The 23,414-nt window shown below is 44.1% G+C and overlaps 1 protein-coding gene across 1 annotated transcript in view; it reads right to left on the reverse strand.

Annotated features, from left to right (window-relative positions):
• Nucleotides 1-23,414, reverse strand: part of SLC7A14 (solute carrier family 7 member 14) — a 114,967-nt gene that overhangs the window by 52,410 nt on the left and 39,143 nt on the right. The window contains exon 2 of the mRNA XM_012476629.2: nt 4,762-5,217. Coding sequence (XP_012332052.2) covers nt 4,762-5,065 — 304 coding nt within the window. The 5' untranslated portion in view covers nt 5,066-5,217. The remainder of the gene's footprint in view (nt 1-4,761; nt 5,218-23,414) is intronic.

A 23,414-nucleotide genomic window follows, 5' to 3' on the forward strand; every position in this document is an offset into this window, starting at 1 on the left:
AAGACTATTACATTGTTACAAATATTATTGCCATAGTTACTTATCAGCTTTGGCATTCGTCTCCATCAACAAGCAATGGGACCCAATAGCAATGGGTCCTTTAGAAATAGATGACAGGCAATTTCTTGCCTATTTTTGGTACTGCCCCAGGTCTGGTACATGTGGGGAACCCAACACATTTCTACTGAACCTTATCTAATTAGATTTTTGCCAAACATTTCTTATGAGTAGGTGACAAAAATTCTACGTATTGTGTACCAGGGAAAGGACTGTTGCTGAATCTTTACCAAAAACATTTGAGAAATGAGCTTGAAGGGTTACTATAGAAAGTGTACAAGCTTAGGAGTCATTCAGAGCTATATTCTGTTGGAGGAACAATTTCAATAATGTTGAAAGAGAACTGGACGTAAGTTTAGAAAAAAAGTTAAAGCTGCCTCTCTTCCACTACTCAAGTTCCTAATTCCCTCTTGGGGCTTCGAATGGCCAGATGTCACTGGCATGATGGCTTTGCTTTGTTTCATCCACAGCCAACTACATTAGAGACCTCTGTAAACCATCCTGCCTCCACCCTTCGGTCTCTTCAAAAAGCTGTAGGTGGGAACCGCTAAGAACAAAACCCATTTCCTCCATCTAGTTTGTGCGATCTGCAATACACAAAGGGGTTCTAGGGTTGGCGTAGCTGTGGGTCTGGTCGTGGCTACTGAGCTACTGAAGAGTAGATAAGACCTTTCGGACAAAGCGCAAGCTGCTTCCTCTGATAAGTTTTCTTCCACCTGTGACAGGGCAGTGGGCAATTATAACGTTGGGGCGGGAGTAGGGGGAGGAGCTTGACAAGTTGCTATAACCTCCCAGCTTGACAAATTGGAAAGAAAATAGATGGCTCTCTGAGTCAGATTTGTTTCATGTTATCAGCTGGTTTGCATAGCATGGAGAATGCTGCTACAAGGCCAAAAGACTCTTTTAAAATTGTGCTGTCCAAATAGTTTCTATTATGTTGATGCAAAAGTAATTAGAATTAGAATTCCCTGGGGAACTTTAAAAAATTCCAATCCCTGGGCCAACTGAATTAGAAACTCTGGAGGTGGTGCCTGGGCATCAGTACTTTTAAAAAGAAATAAACAGAATTTGAAAGACAAGCCACAAACTGGAGAAAGTATTTGCAAAAATATATAACGAATATCGGACTTCCTCCAGAATATATAAAGAATGCTTAAAAGTTAATAATAAGAAAATAAAAAAACCTGATTAAAAAATGGGCAAAAGGGCCGGGCGTGGTAGCTTTTATGCCTGTAATCCCAGCACTTTGGGAGACCGAGGTACGCGGATCACGAGGTCAGGAGTTCGGAACGAGCCCAGCCAATATGGCAAAACCCTGTCTCTATGAAAAATACAAAAATTAGCTGGGCATGGTAGCACATGCCTGTAGTCCCAGCTACTTGGGAGGCTGAGGCAGAAGAATTGCTTGAACCCAGGAGGTGGAGGTTGCAGTGAGCCGAGATCACGCTGCTGCACTCCAGCCTGGGTGACAGAGTGAGACTCCATGTCAAAAAAAAAAAAAAAAGAAGGGCAAAAGATTTAATTACTTTACCAAGGACAGCACATGGATGACAAACCAACAGAAAGATGTCCAACGTCGTTAGTAATTAGCGTAATGCAAGTTAAAACCACATTGAAATATTGCTATACACCTTTTAAAATGGCAAACAAACAAAACAACCACAAAAAACAACACTTGACAATTCTGAGTGCTGGCAAGGAACTTTCACGTACACCTGTGCGAGTCAAAAATGATACAGCTACTTTGGAAAAACGCTCGACTGTTTATTGTAAAGCTGAGCATTCACAGACCATACAAACTGACAACTTCACGCCTGAGTATTTACCTGAGAAACCACAACTTGTCTTTATGTGAAAACCTACCTGTAGATATTTACAGTGAGTTTCTTTATACTGGTGACAGACTGGAAACAATCCAGTCGTCCGATTCTACCACTTTTCATGAGTCTTGTGTCTTCACTTCCCTTCGTATTCAGCCTAGATTATGTGAGTCCTTTGAAAATACCCTTAACCCCATTACTTTTTTCTCCCTCTGCTTGGAAAAAGTTAAATCTAAGTTGATCCCAATTTTCTTTTTACCTCATTCTTGCAACTAAGCAGCAATTATTGCTGACGATAAACGCACAGTTGTGGAGACTGGACTCACCCTCAGGTGAGCCAGGTTTTAATTAAGACCAGAAGGAGAAAAGGACCATGTATGAGAAAGGGTGAAGCTAGAGGGGAGTTGCGTTACTGTGGTATGGAGAGGCAGGGGGAAGCTTCGCCAAAGGTGGGGCGATGTGGGGATGATATGAAAGTCAGAAGGCGCTGAAGGGGCACTGCCTTTAGTTTAGTGACCAACAATCATATAGGGAGAGGCCTGCTTGAATAAACTGCTACAAACATGTGAACATTGGCACAAGTCATAATATTTTGGTCCTGGCCCAGGCTAGGGACTCTAGGAGGATTCTAAATGGCCTCAGTGGTTAGATGAGTCAGTCTTAAAGTATAGAGAAGTGTTACGGATGGGCCATATGTGGAGAGGGGGAGTCCTGTTTTGGGGAGGGGTAGGGTTTTTTCTTCTTGTGCTTGGTGCTGTGCTGAAGGCCTCAGTTCCTGGGCAGGACCAGGGTCTTTAGTGGAGGTGGGCTAGTGATGTGGTGGTCTGAACAACAGTAAAAACAACAAACACATAGTCCCACCATAGCTGATTCCACGTTAACAACATGACATCACTGAATGTAAAGCTGGAAACAGGTATGCACAATCAGTGCTCTCGGCAGCTGGTGTGAGCTGCTCCAGCATAAGACAGTCTGGGCCAGTCTCAGGCTCTCCATGTGAGCAGTGGAAAAGTCTAGATTATACCTCGCCCCTGAGCACTGTGGTGGGGGTGGAGGACAGGCTCTGGTTTCCGGATGTAATGTATCCTGTGAAGAATAAGACTCAGGTACTTCATTCACAAAAATCACTTTGGTCTGGGAGACTGGGTCAAAATAGGATGAGATCTTGAGAAAACTGTGTAGTCTTCATTAACCTCGGGCGTCGGCCCTGTGCCTTCTGTGGAACCCTCTGGTTATATGGCTGCATTTTGTTCTACTATTAACATTCTGTTCCACATAACACGTTTAGATCTAGGAACTCACGGTGAGTCAATTTCTTTGACAAAAAAGTTTGGAGATAATTTCTATCACATTAAATGAATTGCAAGTATTCCTGAAGTTCATCCATGTGGAGAATTTATTTTCATCTATAAGACAGAAACCCCCCTATTCTGAAGAAACCTCAACTGTTAGGATGTTCCTGCTTGTAAGAGGGTGACTTAAGGAGAAGGGAATAAATGGTAAAATAACAGGAAAGAGCAGGCATGACAGCAGGTTGATAAACAGCTTATTTTCCTCGTCAGAGTAAAGAGACATTAAATACAATCCTCACTTTCTGATTGTGTGTTTGTAGTCTGTCTTTGTGTGTACATGAAGACTATTTATATGTACGATATTAATGTAGTGCTTTTCTTATCATGGCACGCGTTGGTACACAGAATTCCCAATATAAGTTAGAATTCCTACTTCTCCTGAAATGTTCAAAGAGACCAAGGCATTCCCTGTCAGTACATGGGTGGCCCACATGATCTGCCACCCTCAAACCCAGAAAAGCCTCTTGCTTTTGGAATGCAATCATCAGGAAGCAGGAGGTTTTCCTTTCTCAAGTTGTCCATCAGCCTGCTCCAGAATTCTGGGAAGACACTGGAGATTGCAGCTGAAGGGAAGGGGAAGGAAGAGGAAAGGCAACAGGAGAGCCCTTTTTACAACGTATTGGATGTGAGTCCTGGCACCTTATTTTAAAAAATGAGTTTTATGAGTCTTTCTCAAGGGGAGACAAGGAGCTGCGAGTGGGCCTGTCTCTGCGGAATATAAATCTGTGGAGGTGTTTGTGGCAGATGGCGCATCGTGATTCTCACAAGGGCTTTAAATCTCCTGGCTCGCTCCCTTCTCCTTGGGGGACACGAGGCCAGTTTGAGGTTTATCAGATCCCAATCATGTCAGATTTATTGACTTGTCATTTTGCTGTCCTGCCTATTTTTATTATTTATATCTTAGCTGCATCCTTCCCCTCTTCCCCAAGAGGATTGACCTATCTTCTGGTGAAAAGGAGAGTTAAAATAAAAACAGAGCCATTAGAACATGATGGGGAATGAGAAGCTGGGAGACGTATGAGAACAGAAATAATTCTCTGTATTGAAAAAATAGGCCAGGTGTAGTGGCTCACACCTGTAATCTCAGCACTTTGGGAGGCCGAGGTGGGCGGATCATGAGGTCAGGAGTTCAAGACCAGCCTGGCCAACATGGTGAAACCCCATCTCTATTAAAAATCCAAAATTTAGCCAACTGTGGTGGCAGGTGCCTATAATTCCAGCTACTTGGGAGGCTGAGGCAGAAGAACTGCTTGAATCCAGGAAACAGAGGTTGCAGTGAGCCGAGACTGTGCCACTGCACTCCAGCCTGGGTGACAGAGCAAGACTCCATCTCCAAAAATAAAGAAATAAAGAAAAAGAAAGCTACTATAATTCAGTCAAAGCCTGGTCCTGACCTCCCTGGCAGTTAAGGCAAAGAAGAGCATGATGATCCACTTTCCATCTCACCACTAAATACTCGGAGAAGGGGGAGGAGCAGTGACCAGGCTGGTGAGCACACTTTCCACAGTACTTCCTTGCACGGAGACACTTACCTGATAATATGGATGCCACGGCTGCAATGATGAAGGACACAATGACACCAGGTCCCGCCATCTCCTTGGCCACCAGGCCAGAGACTACATACATGCCAGTGCCCACACAGCTGCCGACACCGAGAGAGATGAGGTCCACTGTGGTGAGCACCTGGGCTAGCTTGGTTCCATGTGCTGTGGTGGTCCCAGTTCCCTCTAGCATGGACTCCACTGGTTTGGTGCGTAGGATTCTGGAGTGCATTGCATACCAGGCAGCCCCCCACTGCACCCGCCGGGGGTCCAGCGAGGCAAGGAAGCCACTCATCTTGAGCGATAGGGGTTGCAGTGAAGGTCAGCTGATGAAGGGGGGCTACAAAGCCTTAGTGGATGGTTCTGGAACTCATCTAGTGAACAGGGATCTCCCTTTTAGGAAAGGTCCAGAGGGACCCAATGCAGCCTTCTCCTGGGCATGAATGTCTGCAGGAAAAACACAAGAAAGCAGAAGATAAGACCGAGTGAGAAACAAACCTGGACTTGGAGGAATGCTTGGAGGTTAGCGTCCTGAACTGGTAGAGTCAGGAGGTTATAGCGTCCTGAACTGGTAGAGTCGGGAGGTTAGCGTCCTGAACTGGTAGAGTCGGGAGGTTATAGCGTCCTGAACTGGTAGAGTCGGGAGGTTAGCGTCCTGAACTGGTAGAGTCGGTATGCCTGTGTGCTCATAACACGGAAGGGTTTCGTGGCTCCTTGCTCTTCTCTCCAGCCCTCAAGGACAGTTGGCACGTGCGCCGTGTTGCGCAGTCATCCTGATGAGGATGGTCTGAGTTAGGGCTCTACCACTTACTGCTCTGCGGTCTTGGGTGAGCCAAGCCTGTGTTTCAGTCTCAACTGTCCAATGGAACAATGAAGTCTCGTTCCTAGTGTCTATGTGAAAATTAGATGAGTGACATCCATCAGGAGTTTAAGACCGTGCCTGGCACATGGAAAGTGCTCATCCAGCTCAACTCTGACTTCCTCTTGATCGTGCCAATACTTGGTCTATGATTCTTGGGCATATTATGAGGGGACATGATATCTACATTTTTTTTTTTCTTGAGACAGAGTTTTGCTCTTGTTGCCCAGGCTGGAGTGCAATGGTGCTATCTTGGCTCATCACAACCTCTGCCTCCCGGGTTCAAGCGATTCTCCTGCCTCAGCCTCCCAAGTAGCTGGGATTACAGGCATGCACCACCACGCCTGGCTAACTTTGTATTTTTAATAGAGACGGGGTTTCTCCATGTTGGTCAGGCTAGTCTTGAACTCCCGACCTCAGGTGATCTGCCTGCCTCAGCCTCCCAAGGTGCTGGGATTACAGGCGTGAGCAACTGTGCCCGGGCTGATATCTACATTTTTTTACATAAGGATGTAAAATTAGATCCATGAGTCTCAAGAGGGGCCATGCCACCTCCTGGGTTATTTTGGCACTTGGCTCTCAAATGAAATAAAAAATGTTTTGGGATTTTTTTTTTACTCTCAAACATTGGAGTGGCAGGAAGTACTCCTGGCATCTGGGGGGCTCTGAGGTGTGAAATGTGTAGAACTTTCAGATGTTTTGCTTGACATTCCTGTAGCTGAAAATGCTGGCGATGATGATCTGAGCCTGGAACCTCACTCTCTTTTACGTATAAACTCATAGGATATTTTGGATTGTCTTAATATTCAAGTAAATTGAATTTTCCAGGAATACAACTGTAGAATAAATCAAAGGAAGATGATAATGTCTTTAATTTGGAACTTAAGAGGAGTTGTTCACCCTTTTGGAAAACCAAGGCCCCATGGGAATCCACTCATGGTATTGCGTTTCTCATGCCACACTCTGGAACAGCCTGCCACCTGGAACTGGCACATTTGTGGTGATTTTTCACATAGTGCAAGCATCTGACATCTGCATTTGGATATGCCTGGGTATTTACACAGTGAAATACATTGTATATAGATAGATTATCAATAATTTCACTTCAGGATACTAAAAGGAGGTGTGACAAAATATTTATTATAAAAAGGGGTGTTGGGTGTTGAGAACTACAGTGTTAGGTAATTTCTAAAGTTTAGTAAATTAGAAAATGCAATTATATGAAGCTACTTTCTTTGGAAGCTAGAAGCTGGAGAAAATTTATAAAAATTGTATAAGATGTATAAAACTCATAAATGTATAGAATTTTTGAAGTATAGCCAGACATGGATTCCCAATACCGTACTGACAAGCTGAGGACATTTGCATAATCAGTAGGTACCTGCCTACCTAATTTACTCATATTATTAATGAATACTAAGCACTTAATGTAGCACTTGTCTGCTTCTAAAGGCTTTTCAAACACTAATTAGAAGAATCAGGTGAAATGTGGCTGTTTGGTTCACAGGGTTGGGTGACAGCCTTTCTGGTTTAATTTTTTCCTGGCTTTGATGGTATTGCTTCATGCTGTGTTTTTATTCTTGACAACACCTTAGATATCACTACAGTTGGATAACATGCCAGAGATGTTTAACAGGCTAGAGTGTCTGCATTGCTCCCTTCCACATCCCCTTCCTCCTCTCCTCTTTCTTCTTCTAAAGATTTTCACATTTGTAAGAAAATATACCGTATGTTTACCAGGAAGGTGGCTAGCTAGAACAACTGCTTTGGTTAAAGCCTTGTGGGGAAATGAATCCACGTATCTATTTACTTCCACTCAGTCAGCATATAAGGAGCACCTGTTATGTGCCAAACATGGTTTGAGGCTTATAGATACCGAGACATGGTCCCTGCTCTCACGGAGCTTGCAGCGTCGGATAAGAGATAACGGATGTTTTTGTTTTTCCCTGAACAGCTTGGCTTTTTAAATTTTTCTTATTACAGAAACATAGCATATCGATTGCCGAAAAGTCAGACGATATAAACAACAAAAAACCACGAGTAAATAAAATATTATCCAGCTAGCTACAACCTTCTAATTTTTCAGACCCCTTTTTATGTAACTACACGCCTATTTGAATGGACATATATATGTGTGTGTGTGTTTTGTAAATGTTATTATACCATTTATTCTGACTTGAAACTTCCTTGTTTTGCTTAACAATACGTAAGAATGTTTTCCCACATCAATAGTTACGGAAGCGTCATTTTTAGTAGCTGAATAGTAGCTTCGCTGTTGTACCTTCAGTGTCCTTATTCAGAAAATTGGCCTGTGGCTTTAGCTTTAATTCATCCATTGAAGAAACGATACAAAGCATCTTCTCTGTGTCAGCCCAGCCTTATGCAGCAGTTCCTGCGGTAAATGAGACAGTCAAGGTCCTGCTCTAACGGAGCTGACGTTTGGTGAGGAGGCAGGAGGCAATAGACAGGTTCACAAATAAAACCAGTCCGTTTCAGAGAGGGATAAAGGCTGTGTTATGGGCTGAATCATGTCCCCCCAAATTAGAATGTTGGAGTCCTGGCTGCCACACCTCAGAATGTGACCTTGTATGGAAATAATGCAATTACAGGTGTAATTAGTTGTGGGGAGGTCCCTTAGTCCATACAACTGGTGTCCTTGTTGAAAGGGGGAAATTTGTGCACAAAAGTCACAGTCACACACACGGGGAGAGCCGAGATAAAGCGATGCCTCCGTAAGTGAAGCGATGCCTCAGATTGCCACGAAACCCCCAGAAGCTCGATACGAGGCAGAAGCCAACCCTGCCGACGCCTTGAGCGTGGATTTCTAGACTCCAGAATGGTGAGACAATACATTTCCATTGCTTTAGCCACCTAGTCTGTGGTATTAGGTTGGTGCAAAAGTAATGGCCGTAAACCAGAAATTGTAAACACTGCAATTACTTTTGCACCGACATAGTACTTTGTTATGACATCCCTAGCAAACTGGTACAGGCTTAGAGGAAACAAAATGGGGTGATGAAGGGGTGAGAAGGTCTCTGTGGACATGACATTGGTTCCTGAGTGGTGCAAAGGAGCCAGTTGTACCAGGTGTCAGGGAAGGGCTCCTCACGTCACGGTTCAAAGGGGTAGAGTGGGTGTTGCATCTGCTGGGATCTAAGTGAGACTGATATGGGGTAAGGGGGAGGATTTGAGTGTCCTGTCGACTAATTTAATCCTCACAACATATCTGTCTTTACGGATGAGGCAAAGGAGGCCAGGAGAGGGGCAGTCACTTGCCCAAAGTCACCAGAGCCAGAGCTGGGCCAGGGGCTCTGTGGGGCTCTCTTGCTTGAGCTGCACAGAGGTCAGACTGCCACGGGTCTGGTCAGCCAAGATAAAGGGTGTGATTTTGATATTCAGCGCAGTGAGAAGCCCCTGGAGGGCTTTATTCAGGTGAGCGATAGGAGAGGACTCACATTTCTCAGAGCTCATTGTAACTGCGGCAGAGTCTTGGGCCCAGGACCCTTTAAGACAACTTGGGATGGATGTGAAAAGGCGAGGGCTGTGGACCTGCCGCAGGGTGAGGCCGACAGGTAAGCGGAGATCTACCAGCCAGTGGGACTCTGCAGCCGGGGCAGTGCCGACGCACAGGACACTGTGTACAGGAAGGGGACAACGGTCAGCCGGCCAGAGGAGAGCCTCCCAAACCCTGTGCTGTTGGAATCAAGGATAGTGGCCCCGTGGCAGGTTGTGGCTGTGGTAAATGCAGGTGGGCTTCGTGCCAGCTGTGGTGAATGGGTTTCCTGTATTGAGACCCCTTGGTGGTGGTATGTTGGCCTCACATTGGAATTCCCCGAGGATCTTTCAGAACTGCTGGGGCCCGTGCCCCACCCCAGAAATTCAACGGTAATTTATCTGAAGTGTGGCCTATCTATAGGCCTATCACAATGACAAGTGCTCCATGTGGAAAACCAGGTATTGCCGTTTTCCACAGGAGGCCACTTGCCTGGCAGGTACTTCCTGTTTCCTTCCCCGGGCAGGTCGTGGGGCCTCTGAACTGCTCTCCTGGGCGGGCATTGACTGTGGATGCGGCACTCTCTATCTGCACGTATCCCCGGGATACTTGTCCTGTGCGGCCTTCATCAGAAACTCACAAGGACACCGAGAAACAAACCAGCCTTGTTACGAAGGTGATGGCTTCTATTTGCACTTTATATTCCTGGTAATCAGAAACTGTACTGAAAATAAGGCTGAGGGTGGCAAGCACCCCCTCCCGGCCTATTCCCCTCACACAATTCCCGAGCGCTTGCTTTATTGATGCCAACGGGGAGTTGGGGGCATTTCCTTTGTTGGCAGGAAATTTACTGGAGAGAACAAAACGTACAAAAGAAAACATGCTTCTAGGTGACTATTGACAATATCCACATTCAGTGCCCCCAGATTATGTTAATCAAAGATAGTTTCGGAAGCTCGTTGCTGTTGTCTTTCCAAGACGAACAATCAATGTGTGTTGTGCTTTCTCTAGCACTTTAATTCAGGTCTCAAAATACTTCACAGCTATAACTAAGGAAGGCTTATTACAGGGCCTCCGGGAGAAGAGAGTCATCACTGGGGTGCTTGCTGGCAGGCTTGAGGGTTCAGTGGACCCCAAGGATAATGATGGGAACAGCGGGTTTGTTTCAGGATGCAAATAATTACAGTTTTGTAGTTCGCCGAATGAGTAGGATTATCAAATCAGGTTAGAGCCTGCCTTTGGAGGTGAGGAGAGGAAGGAAACGAGTTCTCACGAAACAGTAGAGAGTCAAAAAATCGTTCCTGCCTGATTTTGCAAGCACGCTAAGGGACTACAAAGCTCCCCTCGTGACACGCCCGACGAGTAGCTGTCCAGCTTTTCCTGGAGCATCTGGGCGGCAGGGAACATCGGCTGATAGAGGCAGCCCTTTCACAAGGTGGGACAGTTAGGATTGCTACAAAATTTTTAAAATTGATGTCCTCAGGAAAATTGAGGCTGTAGTTACAGTAAACGTTGCCTGGTTTTCTGAGCCCCATCTGGCGACTGTGGGATCTGAGGACCCTGCTGAGGTCTCTGCCCACTCCTGTATCTGGGTCTTGGCCAACGCTCTCACCACCTCCCTGCTTTTCTTCCTCTGGGCTGAGCTCCTGGGTCCGGATTAAGGACACAACTCAGGAGTCAGGTTCCCTGCATTCAAATGCTGGCTCTGCCTTTACTAAGTGACCTTGGGCAAAGCCTCACTATGCATCAGTTTTGCCATCTATAAAATGGGATCACAGTGGGACGTAGCTCACAGGGTTGTGGTGAAGAGTGGAGCTTTTAGTACTGTGCCTGGCATACAGTGCATGCCGTGGGAGTGTTAGCTTGGGATCACCCTGCTATGGCCCCGACCAGGGGTGTCTGTGTGCGTGTGTGTGCGTGTGTGTGTGTGTGTGGTTTTGTTCCCTACTGCTGACACCCTTCCCGCCACCTCCGCCTCCTTAGGCAGCTCTCAGAGGGCCCTTGATTTGATGCCAAGTCCTTAATCAGGACGTTTTTCTGTTGACCCTCCCCTGTGTTTCTCCTGGCTGCAGACTGTACACCCTGGTACTTCCACTCCAAGGGATTCTTGTTTACCTTTCTCAAACTTGTAGAGAATGACTTTCCTCTTCCCTGCTTTCCTTTATCTAAAGGGGCCCCGCAGCAGATTTTCTTAGGCCTTTGGATGCTATACCTTCTCTCATTCTTCTATGCCTTTGACTTTTTCCGCAAGATGCACGCATAGCTTTGGGATGGCTAGAACGTGGTAGGTTCACCTACAGTTACCACCCTATCCCCTTCTGACTTTTATGCCCGTGGCTTACTCTGGCTCACTCAGCTAGCATAAGCGTTGATGGTGGATCCTCTCCTGAAGACCTGGCTTCTGTTGCTCTTCTACTCCTTCCAGGCTCACCGGATATGGCTCTGTGTTTGCACCGCAACTGGGGATGTGCTTGCACGTCCGCCTCTGTGACTTTATACTACGTGGCCAGGTGCAGGCCAGATGCGTCTTAATCTCGGGGTCTGCTCAGCCCACACAGAACACCCTAGTAAACTGAACTCAGATGTATGTCCCAGTAACTCTCTTCTGCTGTCTGCTGTTTTGCTCTCTGTATCTATACAGATTAGAATTAATCTGCTTATAGGATAAGTCTTCGAGTTTTTGACAGCAACTAGCATATATCTTGAAGTCTTATCTTTCCTAGACTAAACATCTTCAATTTCTTCTGTGACCAACAGTGCCTCACATGTTATAGCTTCTAAATCAATCTCATTTTGATTTGTACTGCTTGAATAGGCTGCAGCTTATCATGGTTGACATTTTTGAACCCTGACAGAGTGGTAAGGGAGATGTTTTTGATCCATCTGGCCGTGTGTGTGTGTGTGTGTGTGTGCGCGCGCGCGCGCACGTGTGCATAAACATGTTACTCTTAAATCATGCAATTCTGGTGCCTGACAAATTCACTCAGATGCATGGTTGGCTTTAAAACCAGGGTTCCTGATTTTCAGATTGCTGTTTTTTTCAGTTGTATCTTTGCTAAGTGTTTGATCAAACCCACTTCAAATATTTTTTGATCACCTACCACATTATTTAACAATGTGCTAGCCTGTTCATATTGTATGTGGAGTCCCAGACACAGCCAACTTTGTTTAACTTGGAATGTCTTTAAAGGGGAGTGAGAATCTACACCGACCACATATTTCAGCTATGCAAATGAGGTTGCATCAATTAAGCTTCCTTTTCAAAACTTGTTGGTTTTTTTTTTGTTTCTAAAAAGTTACTGAGTATATTAATCAGCTTTTGCTGTAGTAACAAACACTTCAAATTTTATTTTAATTAATTAATTAATTAATTAATTAATTTTGAGATGGAGTTTCACTCTTCTTGCTCAGGCTGGAGTACAATGGCTCAATCTTGGCTCACTGCAACCACCACCTCCCGGGTTCAAGCGATTCTCCTGCCTCAGCCTCCCAAGTCCGAGCTGGGATTACAGACATGTGCTACCATGCCTGGCTAATTTTGTATTTTTAGTAGAGATGGGGTTTCTCCATGTTGATCAGGCTGGTCTCGAACTCCCGACCTCAGGTGATCCACCCATCTCAGCCTCCCAAAGTGCTGGTATTATAGGCATGAGCCACCATGCACAGCCCCCCAAATTTTAATATATTACAATGGTGATGTTTGTCTCTTGCTGTGGCTCTACTCCAGACAGTAGATCAGCTTCAGATCTTTTCCCCAATCCGGACTGGGGTCTACTTCACACACCTGCTTATGCCAGGATTCAGGCTGAAGGAGCAATCCCTGTCTGATGCATGCTGCTCTTTCATGGCACAGGCCAGGAACAAGGAACTGGTGGAAATGTGAAATGTCTCTACTGCTTTTGCTGGGAACTGGCAGTTCCATTGACTTTCCATTGACAAATGTAAGCCATATGACCAAGCGCAAAGTTAGTGGGGTGAGAAGTGTCCTCCTCCCAAAGAAGGCAGGTGAGTCACACGGCACAGGGTGAAGCTGTGCACCTTCCATAGAAAGGAGGGTGTAAATGGTTTGATGACATAGCACTGATCCCTTACTATGTACTAGGCAAAGCAACTATATTTTTCTTCTGAGGCTGTTTTCTCTGAAATGGGCAGATATCTGCACATCTGAGCTATAAACTTAAAGAGTCTGATGTGTTCATTCCTGCACTTCCACAATTAATTCTTGAAGGTATAAATAATGATTGCCTGTAAATAAACAGGTAGCTGCCAACGCCAAGCAGAGCAAAATAAAGAGAAACTCATTTAATTTTGTTTGTTTGAAATAATTGTTTTTTTTTTAAACCTTATGAAAATACTCAATCTTTACCTGGTCTGGGGCAATATTTCTACCTACAAAAGGTTCCCACTCTGCTCCCCTGTTTGTCAATGCTCCAGGGTTGCAAATACTATCTGTGTATATATTTGTGGGAAACTGTGGTGAAGACACTCTCAAGGGCATCTACTCGGAGAAGCTTGTTCAGAAATCAGTTACTCAGTGTCGAGATACCACGTTTCTCCTTCAATCCCCACATCACCTTCTCCTCTCCTTTCCCATGGACCTCAGGTCTGGGGCCTCCGGTCTCTGCTTGGGGCCAGGCATCCTTGCATGTATGGCCACAGTCTGACGTCACCTTCCACCTTTCTCCCATGGATCAGGGTCTCCCAGGTCAGAGTCTCAGGTCTCTGATTGGTGTTATGTGTTATTCATTGTATATATGATAATATTAACAAAACCAGAGTCCAAAAACTCTTCATTAATCAGATATTGCTGGGAAACCTCTCTGTTAGAAGGGACAAATAATACCAAAACCCAGTTAATCCCTCTACGCCACCATAAAATATTTTAAAATTTGTATTAATCATTGAAAAAGTATTTAATGAGTTCCTAGTGTGTGCTTAGTTCAGTGGTAGCTGTTATGGCCATACAAGCGATGACACGGAGTATCAGGAATTCTGGCACGAGGCAGCTTCAGGGAGTGCGAGTGCCCTCTGCTTCTCCTTCCGGAGCCACCCAGCAGCCCACTGGCTGTGTCCTGGGGAGCTGACAGACTCCCTCCCTCTGGTTGGATTGGTCAGTGGGAGGCACCAGCAGGGGATCAGGAGGATGGAAGAGAGGCAGCCCAGGTGTTTATCCCTAGCTGCCCCTTGCCAGGTCACTGTGGGTTGGCTGTGGCTCCCGCCAGGTGGCCCTCTCTACCTAGCCCTATCTCTGGTTCTGATAACCCGTTTTCTCCCCTGTCATTTCAGGCAGAGGGTGGTACTCATGTTTGTAGCCCTTGGAACTGCGTTTTGCCTCATGATTTCTCTACCCACTGCCCTCATCTTCCCCAAATATATTAGTAGTTCTTTTCATTAACTTTCCTCAAAACACCAGACTTGAGTGTGCCACGTGCTTCCTGCTGGGCTCCTGACTGATACATGGGTATATTCCACGGCTGTGAGAGATTCTGGAAGTCAACCATACCCCCTGTGTCTACAGAGATACTGGGCGTGAAGTCAGAACACTGAGGTCTGGACTTTGACTCTGCTGTGTGACCTTGGGTATGTATCTTAAAATCCCTGAGCAGCAGTTTTATTATCTGAAATACAGGAGAAATAATAGTTACCTTGTAAAGCTGTCATGAGGATTTAATGAGATGATGCTTGTGGATGCAGTCTGGAAACCACAAAGCAACCTATAAGTACAGGCATCGAAAATGTGACCAATGCCCCAGATATCGCTAAGACACCGTAAGAGACTTGGTAATTAGCAGAAGGAGATCAAAAGCTGTTTGCAGTGCTTTGCTTACCAAAGAAGGAGAGTGAACCATTAAAATTTAGAAAACCTTTGAATGGAAGACTGACGTAACAGTTTTTTTTCTGGTTCACATTTGGTTAGCCAGAAAAGTTAATTAGTTAGAACATAATTCCCAAGCCTTCCAGTTACTTGGGGGTTAACTGCACACAAAAGTTACTGGGAAGTATGATGAGCCCACAGGCCCTTTCTAAATACATGCAGATTTTCAAAATTAACACTGTGAAAAGTGAGAGCACGCTATCATACCATGAGCGTAGTGTGAATACTCCTCATGAATCAGGAGACCCGAGGCTTTGTCCCCGTCCTGCAGGACAAGGTATGGGTGAGACCTGAGTGAGCCACAGCTTTCCAAGGTTTTTATTTTGTCATTTAGAAAATGATGATAAGGACTTTCTAAGTGATACTATAGGTTGCAAAGTGTACTCATGAGAGATGTGTAAGGTGGCTTTTTGCACAAAAATTCTGGTTTCCTCACCCCAAATGTGATTGTGGAGGCCATTCTGAAATAATAAAATCATAAAATATTTGTATTTGAGATCATCCAGCCTAGTACCTTCATGCCATGTGTAATCTGAGCCCTTAGAAGACAATCTGCACCCACTCTGGCTGGATGCCCATCTCAGCCTGTCCTTACACCCAGGACAGAACACTAACTGGACCCCTAAGATACTGAAGGGAAAGGAGGCTTTCCTGAAGACTTTTTGACAAAATAGAGAAATGCTATCAGATATCTCACAGAACTCCTTCCTGTATTAGGTTTCTCTGGCTGCTGTAACAAACAGCTACAAATTTAGTGGCCAAAAACAACAGATTTGATATTTTATAGCTCTGAGTTCTGCAGGGCTGTGTGCCTTCTGGAAGTCCCAGAGGACAATCTATTTCCTTGCCTTTTCCAGCTTCTAGAATTTAGAGGTCACCTGCATTCCTTGACTTGTGGTCCTTTTCTTCTTTAAAACCAGAAGCAAAGTATCTTCTGTCCTCTCTGACCCCCTCCTTCCCTCTTATAAAGATCCTTGTAATGGTATCAGGTCTACTCTCTAATCCAGGATAATCTCCTCATCTCAAGATCCGTAACTTAATCACCTCTGCAGAGTCCCCTTCGTCATAGTCACAAATTCTGAAGATTAGAACATGGACATCTCTGGGGAACATCATTCCATCTTCTAAGAGCCAGTGTTATCTTAGACATGTGTCTCTTCGTATTTCTGTACTCTATGGCAAACTGCCATCTCTCTTTTCCTGAAAACACTCAGCTGAGCGTTTATATGCTTTTGCAAAAATTCTGTCCCTAATTAAACAAAAACTTAACCCAAACTCCATGTACTACTGTCTGTCAAGAATGTTCACGGTAGAGTCATTCACCCAGCAGCTTTCAGAGGAGCAGCTTCAGAGCCTGAGCCCTGAAGCGGCTTATCCAAGTCCATACCCGAGTGATGCAGGTCTCCTGGCTTCCAAGCCAGTGCTTCCCCTACTGCTCCACTGAACAAGATGAATGGAGCAGCCTATATTTTCTGCATATAATGTTATCCCAGGCTGGGGATAATCTCCAGAAGAGAATTAGGCGTTTGCCTAGTTGGCTATACGGTTGTGGTCCTTCTAAACGTATTTTTTCCTTGCAGGATCTGAGGGAAGAAAGATGACCTAATCTTGAAAGTCTTCCTAGTGTTGTGGCCTCAATGGGCATTTCCTCAGCCTGACCTGGCGAAGCCCAGTTCTAGCAGGCGTCTCCTAAATGAATTTGTTCACATTAGTATTAATGTGTTGGCTTCCCCAGGCTTGTGCGGGAAAATCTTTAACTGAACGCATCCCTGCAGCTGCTCACTCTGGACATGCTAAATAGCGTTGTCCATATAGAGACATATATAGAGAGAAGTCAATTACTGCAATTCGGATAGCTGACTTTGTGCCCCTGGGTTTGGAGCTCATATTTGAAATGACTTTTGTTTTCTCTGTTCTCTGTATCTTAACCCACAGCCAGGCTTCTCTTGCACTTTAGGTTTTGCTCTTGTGGGGGCTGGCCACCGTTTCTTTGAGATTTATTTCATTGCACCCGAAGAAAATTTCTATTATTGAAAGAATCTGCTATTTAAGTCAGATAATTCCAGCTAGACCCTTGTAAATGTCGAGAACTGCCTTTTCATGTGATACAACAATAAATGGACAAGTAGAACTTCACTTTCATCGATACGGGTTTTTATAAATGCTCCGCGGATTTTCAGTTTTCAGCAAAGCCTGACTCCAGCACACCCAGCCTCGCTCTGCTCTTGGCTTTACTGTTCTCAGTGAATTTCTATAAATATGGGGCACCTAGTTAACGCCTGCACTGTGTGTGCAAAACGCAGAGGTAAAAAGAAGAAAAAGATCGCTCCTGCCCTCCAGGAGCTCTCAGGCTGGCCTGGGAGATGGACAGTGCAACGTGAGGCAAGCAGGTCTCCCCACTGACTATACCGATTCCCACGTCTGAGCTTCTCTTCCTGTTTCCCTCGCCTTTTTCTCTGAAGCTATCCACACTTCCGTGTTCCTTTGGGACTCAGCTATACTCCATCTGTCATTAAATGTGTGTTAATCACGTGAGCCTCCTCCTCTCTGATTTCCCGTAGGACCCTCAACTCAACATGTATTCATCAATTGCCTTGTGCAGCTTGTGAAACACTTGAGAGCTAGGATCTCTTCTTAAAGCCCTCCAGTGATTTTGTATTGCAAAGGAAATGAAATCCAAGGTCGTTACCATGTCCTCCAGGGCCCTACACAATCTGGTATCTATTTCATCTCCAAGTTCATCTCCTACCTCCTCCTCCTTGGTTCTGCCACCGCTGACTTCCTTCCTTTCTTGAAGTACATCAGGCTCTCTGTTGTCACAGGGACTTTGCTTTTGTTTCCTCTGTCTGAAATCTCTTCCCCAGGTCTTTGCATGACTTGCTCTTCATGCTTCCAGTCTCAGCTGAAATGTCATCTCTGCAGGGAGAGGTCCTGCCGGACCACTTGAGCTAAAAGTGGCCCTGGTTTCTCTGTGGTCTCTTGTACTCTTTCCCTCATTATCTGTCTATGTATCTATCTGTGCATCTATCTATGTATCTATCTATTTGTGTATCTATCAGTCATCTATCTATCATCTGTCTACCCATCTACCCATCTATCATCATCTATTATCTCTGTTTATCGTCTACATATCCATTTATCCACTTATTTACTTATTCATCTAGGTTTGAGTAACTTATTTTGATTTGACATTTATTTGTTTATTTTTACGTCTGTCTCTTCCCTGTGGACTGCAGACTCCTTGAAGGTAGGAATTTTGTCTGTCTCATTCTTTGCTGAATCCCCAGTGACTAGAGCAGGTACTTGTGCACAGTAGGTAGTCGACAAATATTTGTAGAATAAATGGTTCCTCTACAATACTTAGAAGAGTCTTGGGCACAAGTGTTTCTTTTTAAAAAGATACCATTTACAATAGTAGTTGGTAATAATTCCTGCTATCTCGAGACATCTATTTAAATGTAAGATGACTTTATTAACTACTCTGTGCATAAAATTACAGAACACAAAACCTTGGACATCATCTGGTCCAAGTCCCAGATTTTGCAAATGGGAAAACTCTCCTTTCATTGCATGTCTCTACAAATTTTTTTGGAAAACTATATTATCTAAAAATAATTATATCTAATTATAGATAAATTATCTCTATTTAAAAACGCTTTTATACTCATTAAGTTAAGGGAAACACAAATTTAAAATCTACAGTAGCATTTAGTATTTCCCCCTTATCTGCAGGGGCTAAATTCCAAGACCCTCAGCAGATGCTTGAAACTGTGTATAGTACTGAATCTTATATATACTGTTTTCTCCTATATGTACGTACCTATGGTAAAGTTTAATTAATAGATTAGGCACAGTAAGAGATTAACAACAATAATAATAAAATAGAATAACTATAACAACATTCCAGCATCACTACTACTGTGCTTTGGAGCAAGTATTAAGTGAAATGAGGGTGACTTGAACACAAGCCCTGTGATACAATGTACAGTCGATCTGATAACTGAGATGGCCACAAGGGACTGAGGGGAACCCTGGACAAAGGAACGATTCATGTCCTGGGTGGGACAGAGTGGGACGGTGTGAGATTTCATCATGCTACTCAGAACAGCATGCAATTTAAAACTTCTGAGTTGTTTGTTTCTGGAATTTTCCATTTCATATTTTTGGACCTCAGATGACTATGCGTAACTGAAACCATGGGAAGCACAATTGTGAATAAGGGGGGCTACCATAAAAAACGATGAGTTCGTCGCGTCCTTTGTAGGGACATGGATGAACCTGGAAACCATCATTCTCAGCAAACTGACACAAGAACAGAAAATCAAGCACCGCATGTTCTCACTCACAGGCGGGTGTTGAACAACGAGAACACATGGACACAGGGAGGGGAGCATCACACACTGGGGTCTGTTGGGGGGAACTAGGAGAGGGACAGCGGGGGGTGGGGAGTTGGGGAGGGATAACATGGGGAGAAATGCCAGATATAGGTGATGGGGAGGAAGGCAGCAAATCACATTGCTATGCATGTACCTATGCAACAATCCTGCATGTTCTTCACATGTACCCCCAAACCTAAAATGCAATAAAATATTAAAAAAATATTAAAATTTAGTTAGACTTAGAGCTATACTTATTGATGTAGAGGGTTCATGTAGCTCCTTGGAGATGTCAGTCTTTTACCCAATCAGAGCAGTGAAAACCTCATAAATCACAGAGGAGGCAACATAAAAGTTATGTTTTTAATTTTTAGTTTGCTGCTTCTTCTTTGTTTTTTGATCTGGAAGGAAAATAATTGAGACCTTTGACAGTCTGGGAAAGTAAAACGTTTTTAGTAAAATAGAGATTTGCATTGCCCAGGAGTGCACTGTCCGTTTCTAGCTTCTGGTGTCTCCTCTGAGGATGGGGCTGCACAGTCCCTCAGGGCACATTTTGGATCCGTGGTCCAGAGAATTCTTCTCCGGAGGCAGGTTCCTTTCCTATCATTATGTCTTTCCGTTAGGAAATCTGAAAGCTAGGAGAACAGTTTTCAATGCTAACAGCCCTTGCTCACAAAAGAATGCCAGATGTCGTTTGGTGACTTTTTAAATGAATTTCCAGCCTGCAAACTATTCAACTGATTAGTGCTTGCTTCTAAACTATTGAGTTAAAATTTTTCCAGACTGCAAGCTCTTAAGTTTGAATGTATTCCTCATAGAGCAAGGTAAGGAACAATTGTTTATGCAAATAAAATATTCAATAATATGTACAAATATATCAATTATCACTAATATTCAAAGAAATGCCAAGAAAAGGAGATATTTTCACTTATTGACATGGGAAGGTTAAAAAATAAAAATAATCATTGCTAATGAGACATCAAAGAAATGATACATCCACACTGTGATAGTGGGACTATGAACTGATATAAATGTTTTTTGAAAGTAGCTACATCATGAGGAAATAATCAGGTGCAGAAAAAGATTGATTTCAAAGGCATTAATTGCAATATTATTTACGGTGGTAAAAAAGTTGGAGATAACCTACATTTCTCAATATGGTGCCACAGTTAAATGAATTATGAGGCATTCAAAGAATAAAATATTAAGCAACTGTTAAAATATTGTTTAAGAAGAATACTTATTGGCCAAATGCAGTGGCTCACGCCTGTAATCCCAGCACTTCGGGAGGCCAAGGTTGGAGGATCACTTGAGGCCAGGAGTTCAAGACCAGCCTGGGCAACACAGTCAGACCCCATCTCTACCAAAAGAAAAAAGCAATAAGGTGGCATGGTGGCTACTTAGAAGACTAAGGCACGAGGGTGGCTTGAGCCCAGGAGTTTGGAGCTGCAGTGAGCTGTGATTTACACCACTGGACTTCAGCCTGGGTGATAGAGCAAGACCCTGTCTCTGAAAAAGTAACATGTAATGACATTAGAAATCACTCAGGATAAATGAAAACAACAACAGCAATAAAGGATATGGTTTAATTTCATTCTCTTTGAAGGCAGTACGGTAAGATGTTAACAGTGGAGACTCTGAGTGGTGGGATTAGGGAGGGTATCTATTACGTTGGTGCATCAGGTTCTGCAATTTTTTCAAATTGACAGTATGAGTCAACATCAAGCTATTCTGATTTTTCTTCTTTTAAAATTGCAAAAAACCACAATTACTCCTGCATCAACCTAATATTTTTATCTTCTCTGTGGTCAGGATGTATTCCTTTAAAATCAGAAAAGAATTATGTAACTAAAAAACAAAAGGAAACACAGACGCTCCCAGAATAACATGCATGCTCCTGTTCCTGACCATGCAGAAATAGCTTCGGTTTTTGTGGTTACATTTCCACGCATCTCCATTATGGCAAACTGTTTTAGGGTCTGTACCCTCCACTGAATTAACATTACTATTAGCTTTCTTTTCACTTTGGAAACACAATTTTCAGGCCTAGTGAAAGCTCCTACTTGGTTGCAGAACTACCTTTAAAACAGCAGAATCAAATCACCAGGAGCCAAGAGGCAAGATTCTCCCAGTTGCTACACAAAGCTCAAGCCAACATCCTTACTTGAAAGATGGAAGCAAAGACCTCAGTTCCGTAACATCGGTTTCTAATAGCTTGGTTTTCTTTCTCTTCTCGTCGACTCTCCTAGAGGCAACTAATTCTGTTAATTTCATGGACTCTCCTAAGAATCCTAATTAGCCTCAACAGGTCCATCTCTTAAAACTAACAAGTAAAAGCATCCACCAGCACCAGGCCACACTATTTTAAATTTAAATTTAATTTTAATTAACTTGAATTTAAATAGTCACATGTGGCCAGTGGCTATTATACCGTATAGCTACTCCCCCCTGGACTGTGTCCACTCTCTCACAGCTTGTCAGCCGTTGGCCTTCCCCATTCTGCCCTTGCCACCACAACTTGCCCTTGCAGGAACATGTCCCTTGCCACCACAACTCCTTTTGCTGAGGTCATCAACAGCTTCCATTTTGCTAAATCCAATGAACACGTTTCAAGCCTTCATCTCTCTCACTTGGCCAATCACAAGCACTCAGCAGCATTGTTCAAGTCCTCCTTCTCAAAGAGATTTGAATTTCATCTCACAGTAGCGAAAGCCGTGGGTTGTGTGTGCATGTCCACATGCAAGGTTGTCTGTGGCCTCGTACCATTCTTTTAGGAGTAAGCTATTCTGATTTTTTCTTCGATTTTAAAAGACCTTCAGGAGGACATCTCCTTCTGAAGATTTCTAATTCTGCTACATTTTCAGTCCTTAATATGGTGTCTATTACTAGATGAAATCACAGAGTGATATTTAGATGTGAGTATACAGAGGACAGCGTGAGTCAACATCAAGAAACCATTTTGCCATGATGCCTGGAATGTCTTTGCTCAAAGAGTGATCTAGAAGCGGAAAAGAGGCTATCAAAATGGCCTTTAGTTCGATCTGAAAAAGAAATGGGAAACGCTGCTTGACAAACCTGAACAAGAATAAAAATATTCCTCAATGTAGGGGTTAGATGCTTTACAAACTTTCAGGTCTATCTGGACTGTTGGGTCATCGTTGTTCTTTGAGTCACGTGTGGGGTGGACCTGTCTGAGACAGTTCCTCTCTCTCAGATCTGAAGCTCAGGTTGATGACATAAAATCCCTGCACCAAGCCAGGCTGCTGGACCTGCTGCCATTCTTTTTTGCCTCCTCCGGAAGAGAGGGCCAAGATGCTTGGTGTCTCGAATCAGCCCAAGGAGAGCCCATTTTACTGTGCTCTGCGTTGAAGAGATCCATGAGGTCATGGCCCCTCTCTCTTTAAGAAGCATAGTCCCGGCTGGGTGTGGTGGCTCACGGCCGTAATCTCAGCACCTGAGGAGGCCGAGGCAGATCACCTGAGATTGGGAGTTCAAGACCAGCCTGACCAACATGGAGAAACCCCATCTCTACTAAAAATACACAATTAGCAAGGCGTGGTGGCGAATGCCTGTAATCCCAGCTACTCGGGAGGCTGAGGCAGGAGAATTGCTTGAACCTGGGAGGCAGAGGTTGCAGTGAGCCGAGATTGTGCCATTGCACTCCAGCCTGGGCAACAAGAAGAAAACTGCTCTTGTTGTAAACTGCATTTTCTATTTTGACGTCTGAAGAGTATTTTAATAAATAAGCCTCCACATTAGAGCCTAGTACTGAGCATGCTTAATTTGTGTTGTGTGTCATAGGCAAGCGTTGGCAAATCCCCCTGCATGTGGATCTAGCCAGAGTCCCCATTCTATTAATTTAGTGAGAAATCTTCAAATAAAAAGAGTGAACTCCTCTTGGGACACATTACAGGACTGAAGCAGCCTCCTTAGTACTCTGAACTCTGGGTATCTTTCTGTTGTACGCAGAAAGGGGGTAAAATAGACACACAGGCACACATACACACAAGAGAAGAGCCTCTTCTGGGAGGCTAAAAACTG

Source organism: Aotus nancymaae, unplaced genomic scaffold (genome assembly GCF_030222135.1).
Source record: "Aotus nancymaae isolate 86718 unplaced genomic scaffold, 86718_ANA_hifiasm-v0.15.2.pri h1tg000019l, whole genome shotgun sequence".
In the NCBI taxonomy this organism is placed as follows: Eukaryota; Metazoa; Chordata; class Mammalia; order Primates; family Aotidae; genus Aotus; species Aotus nancymaae.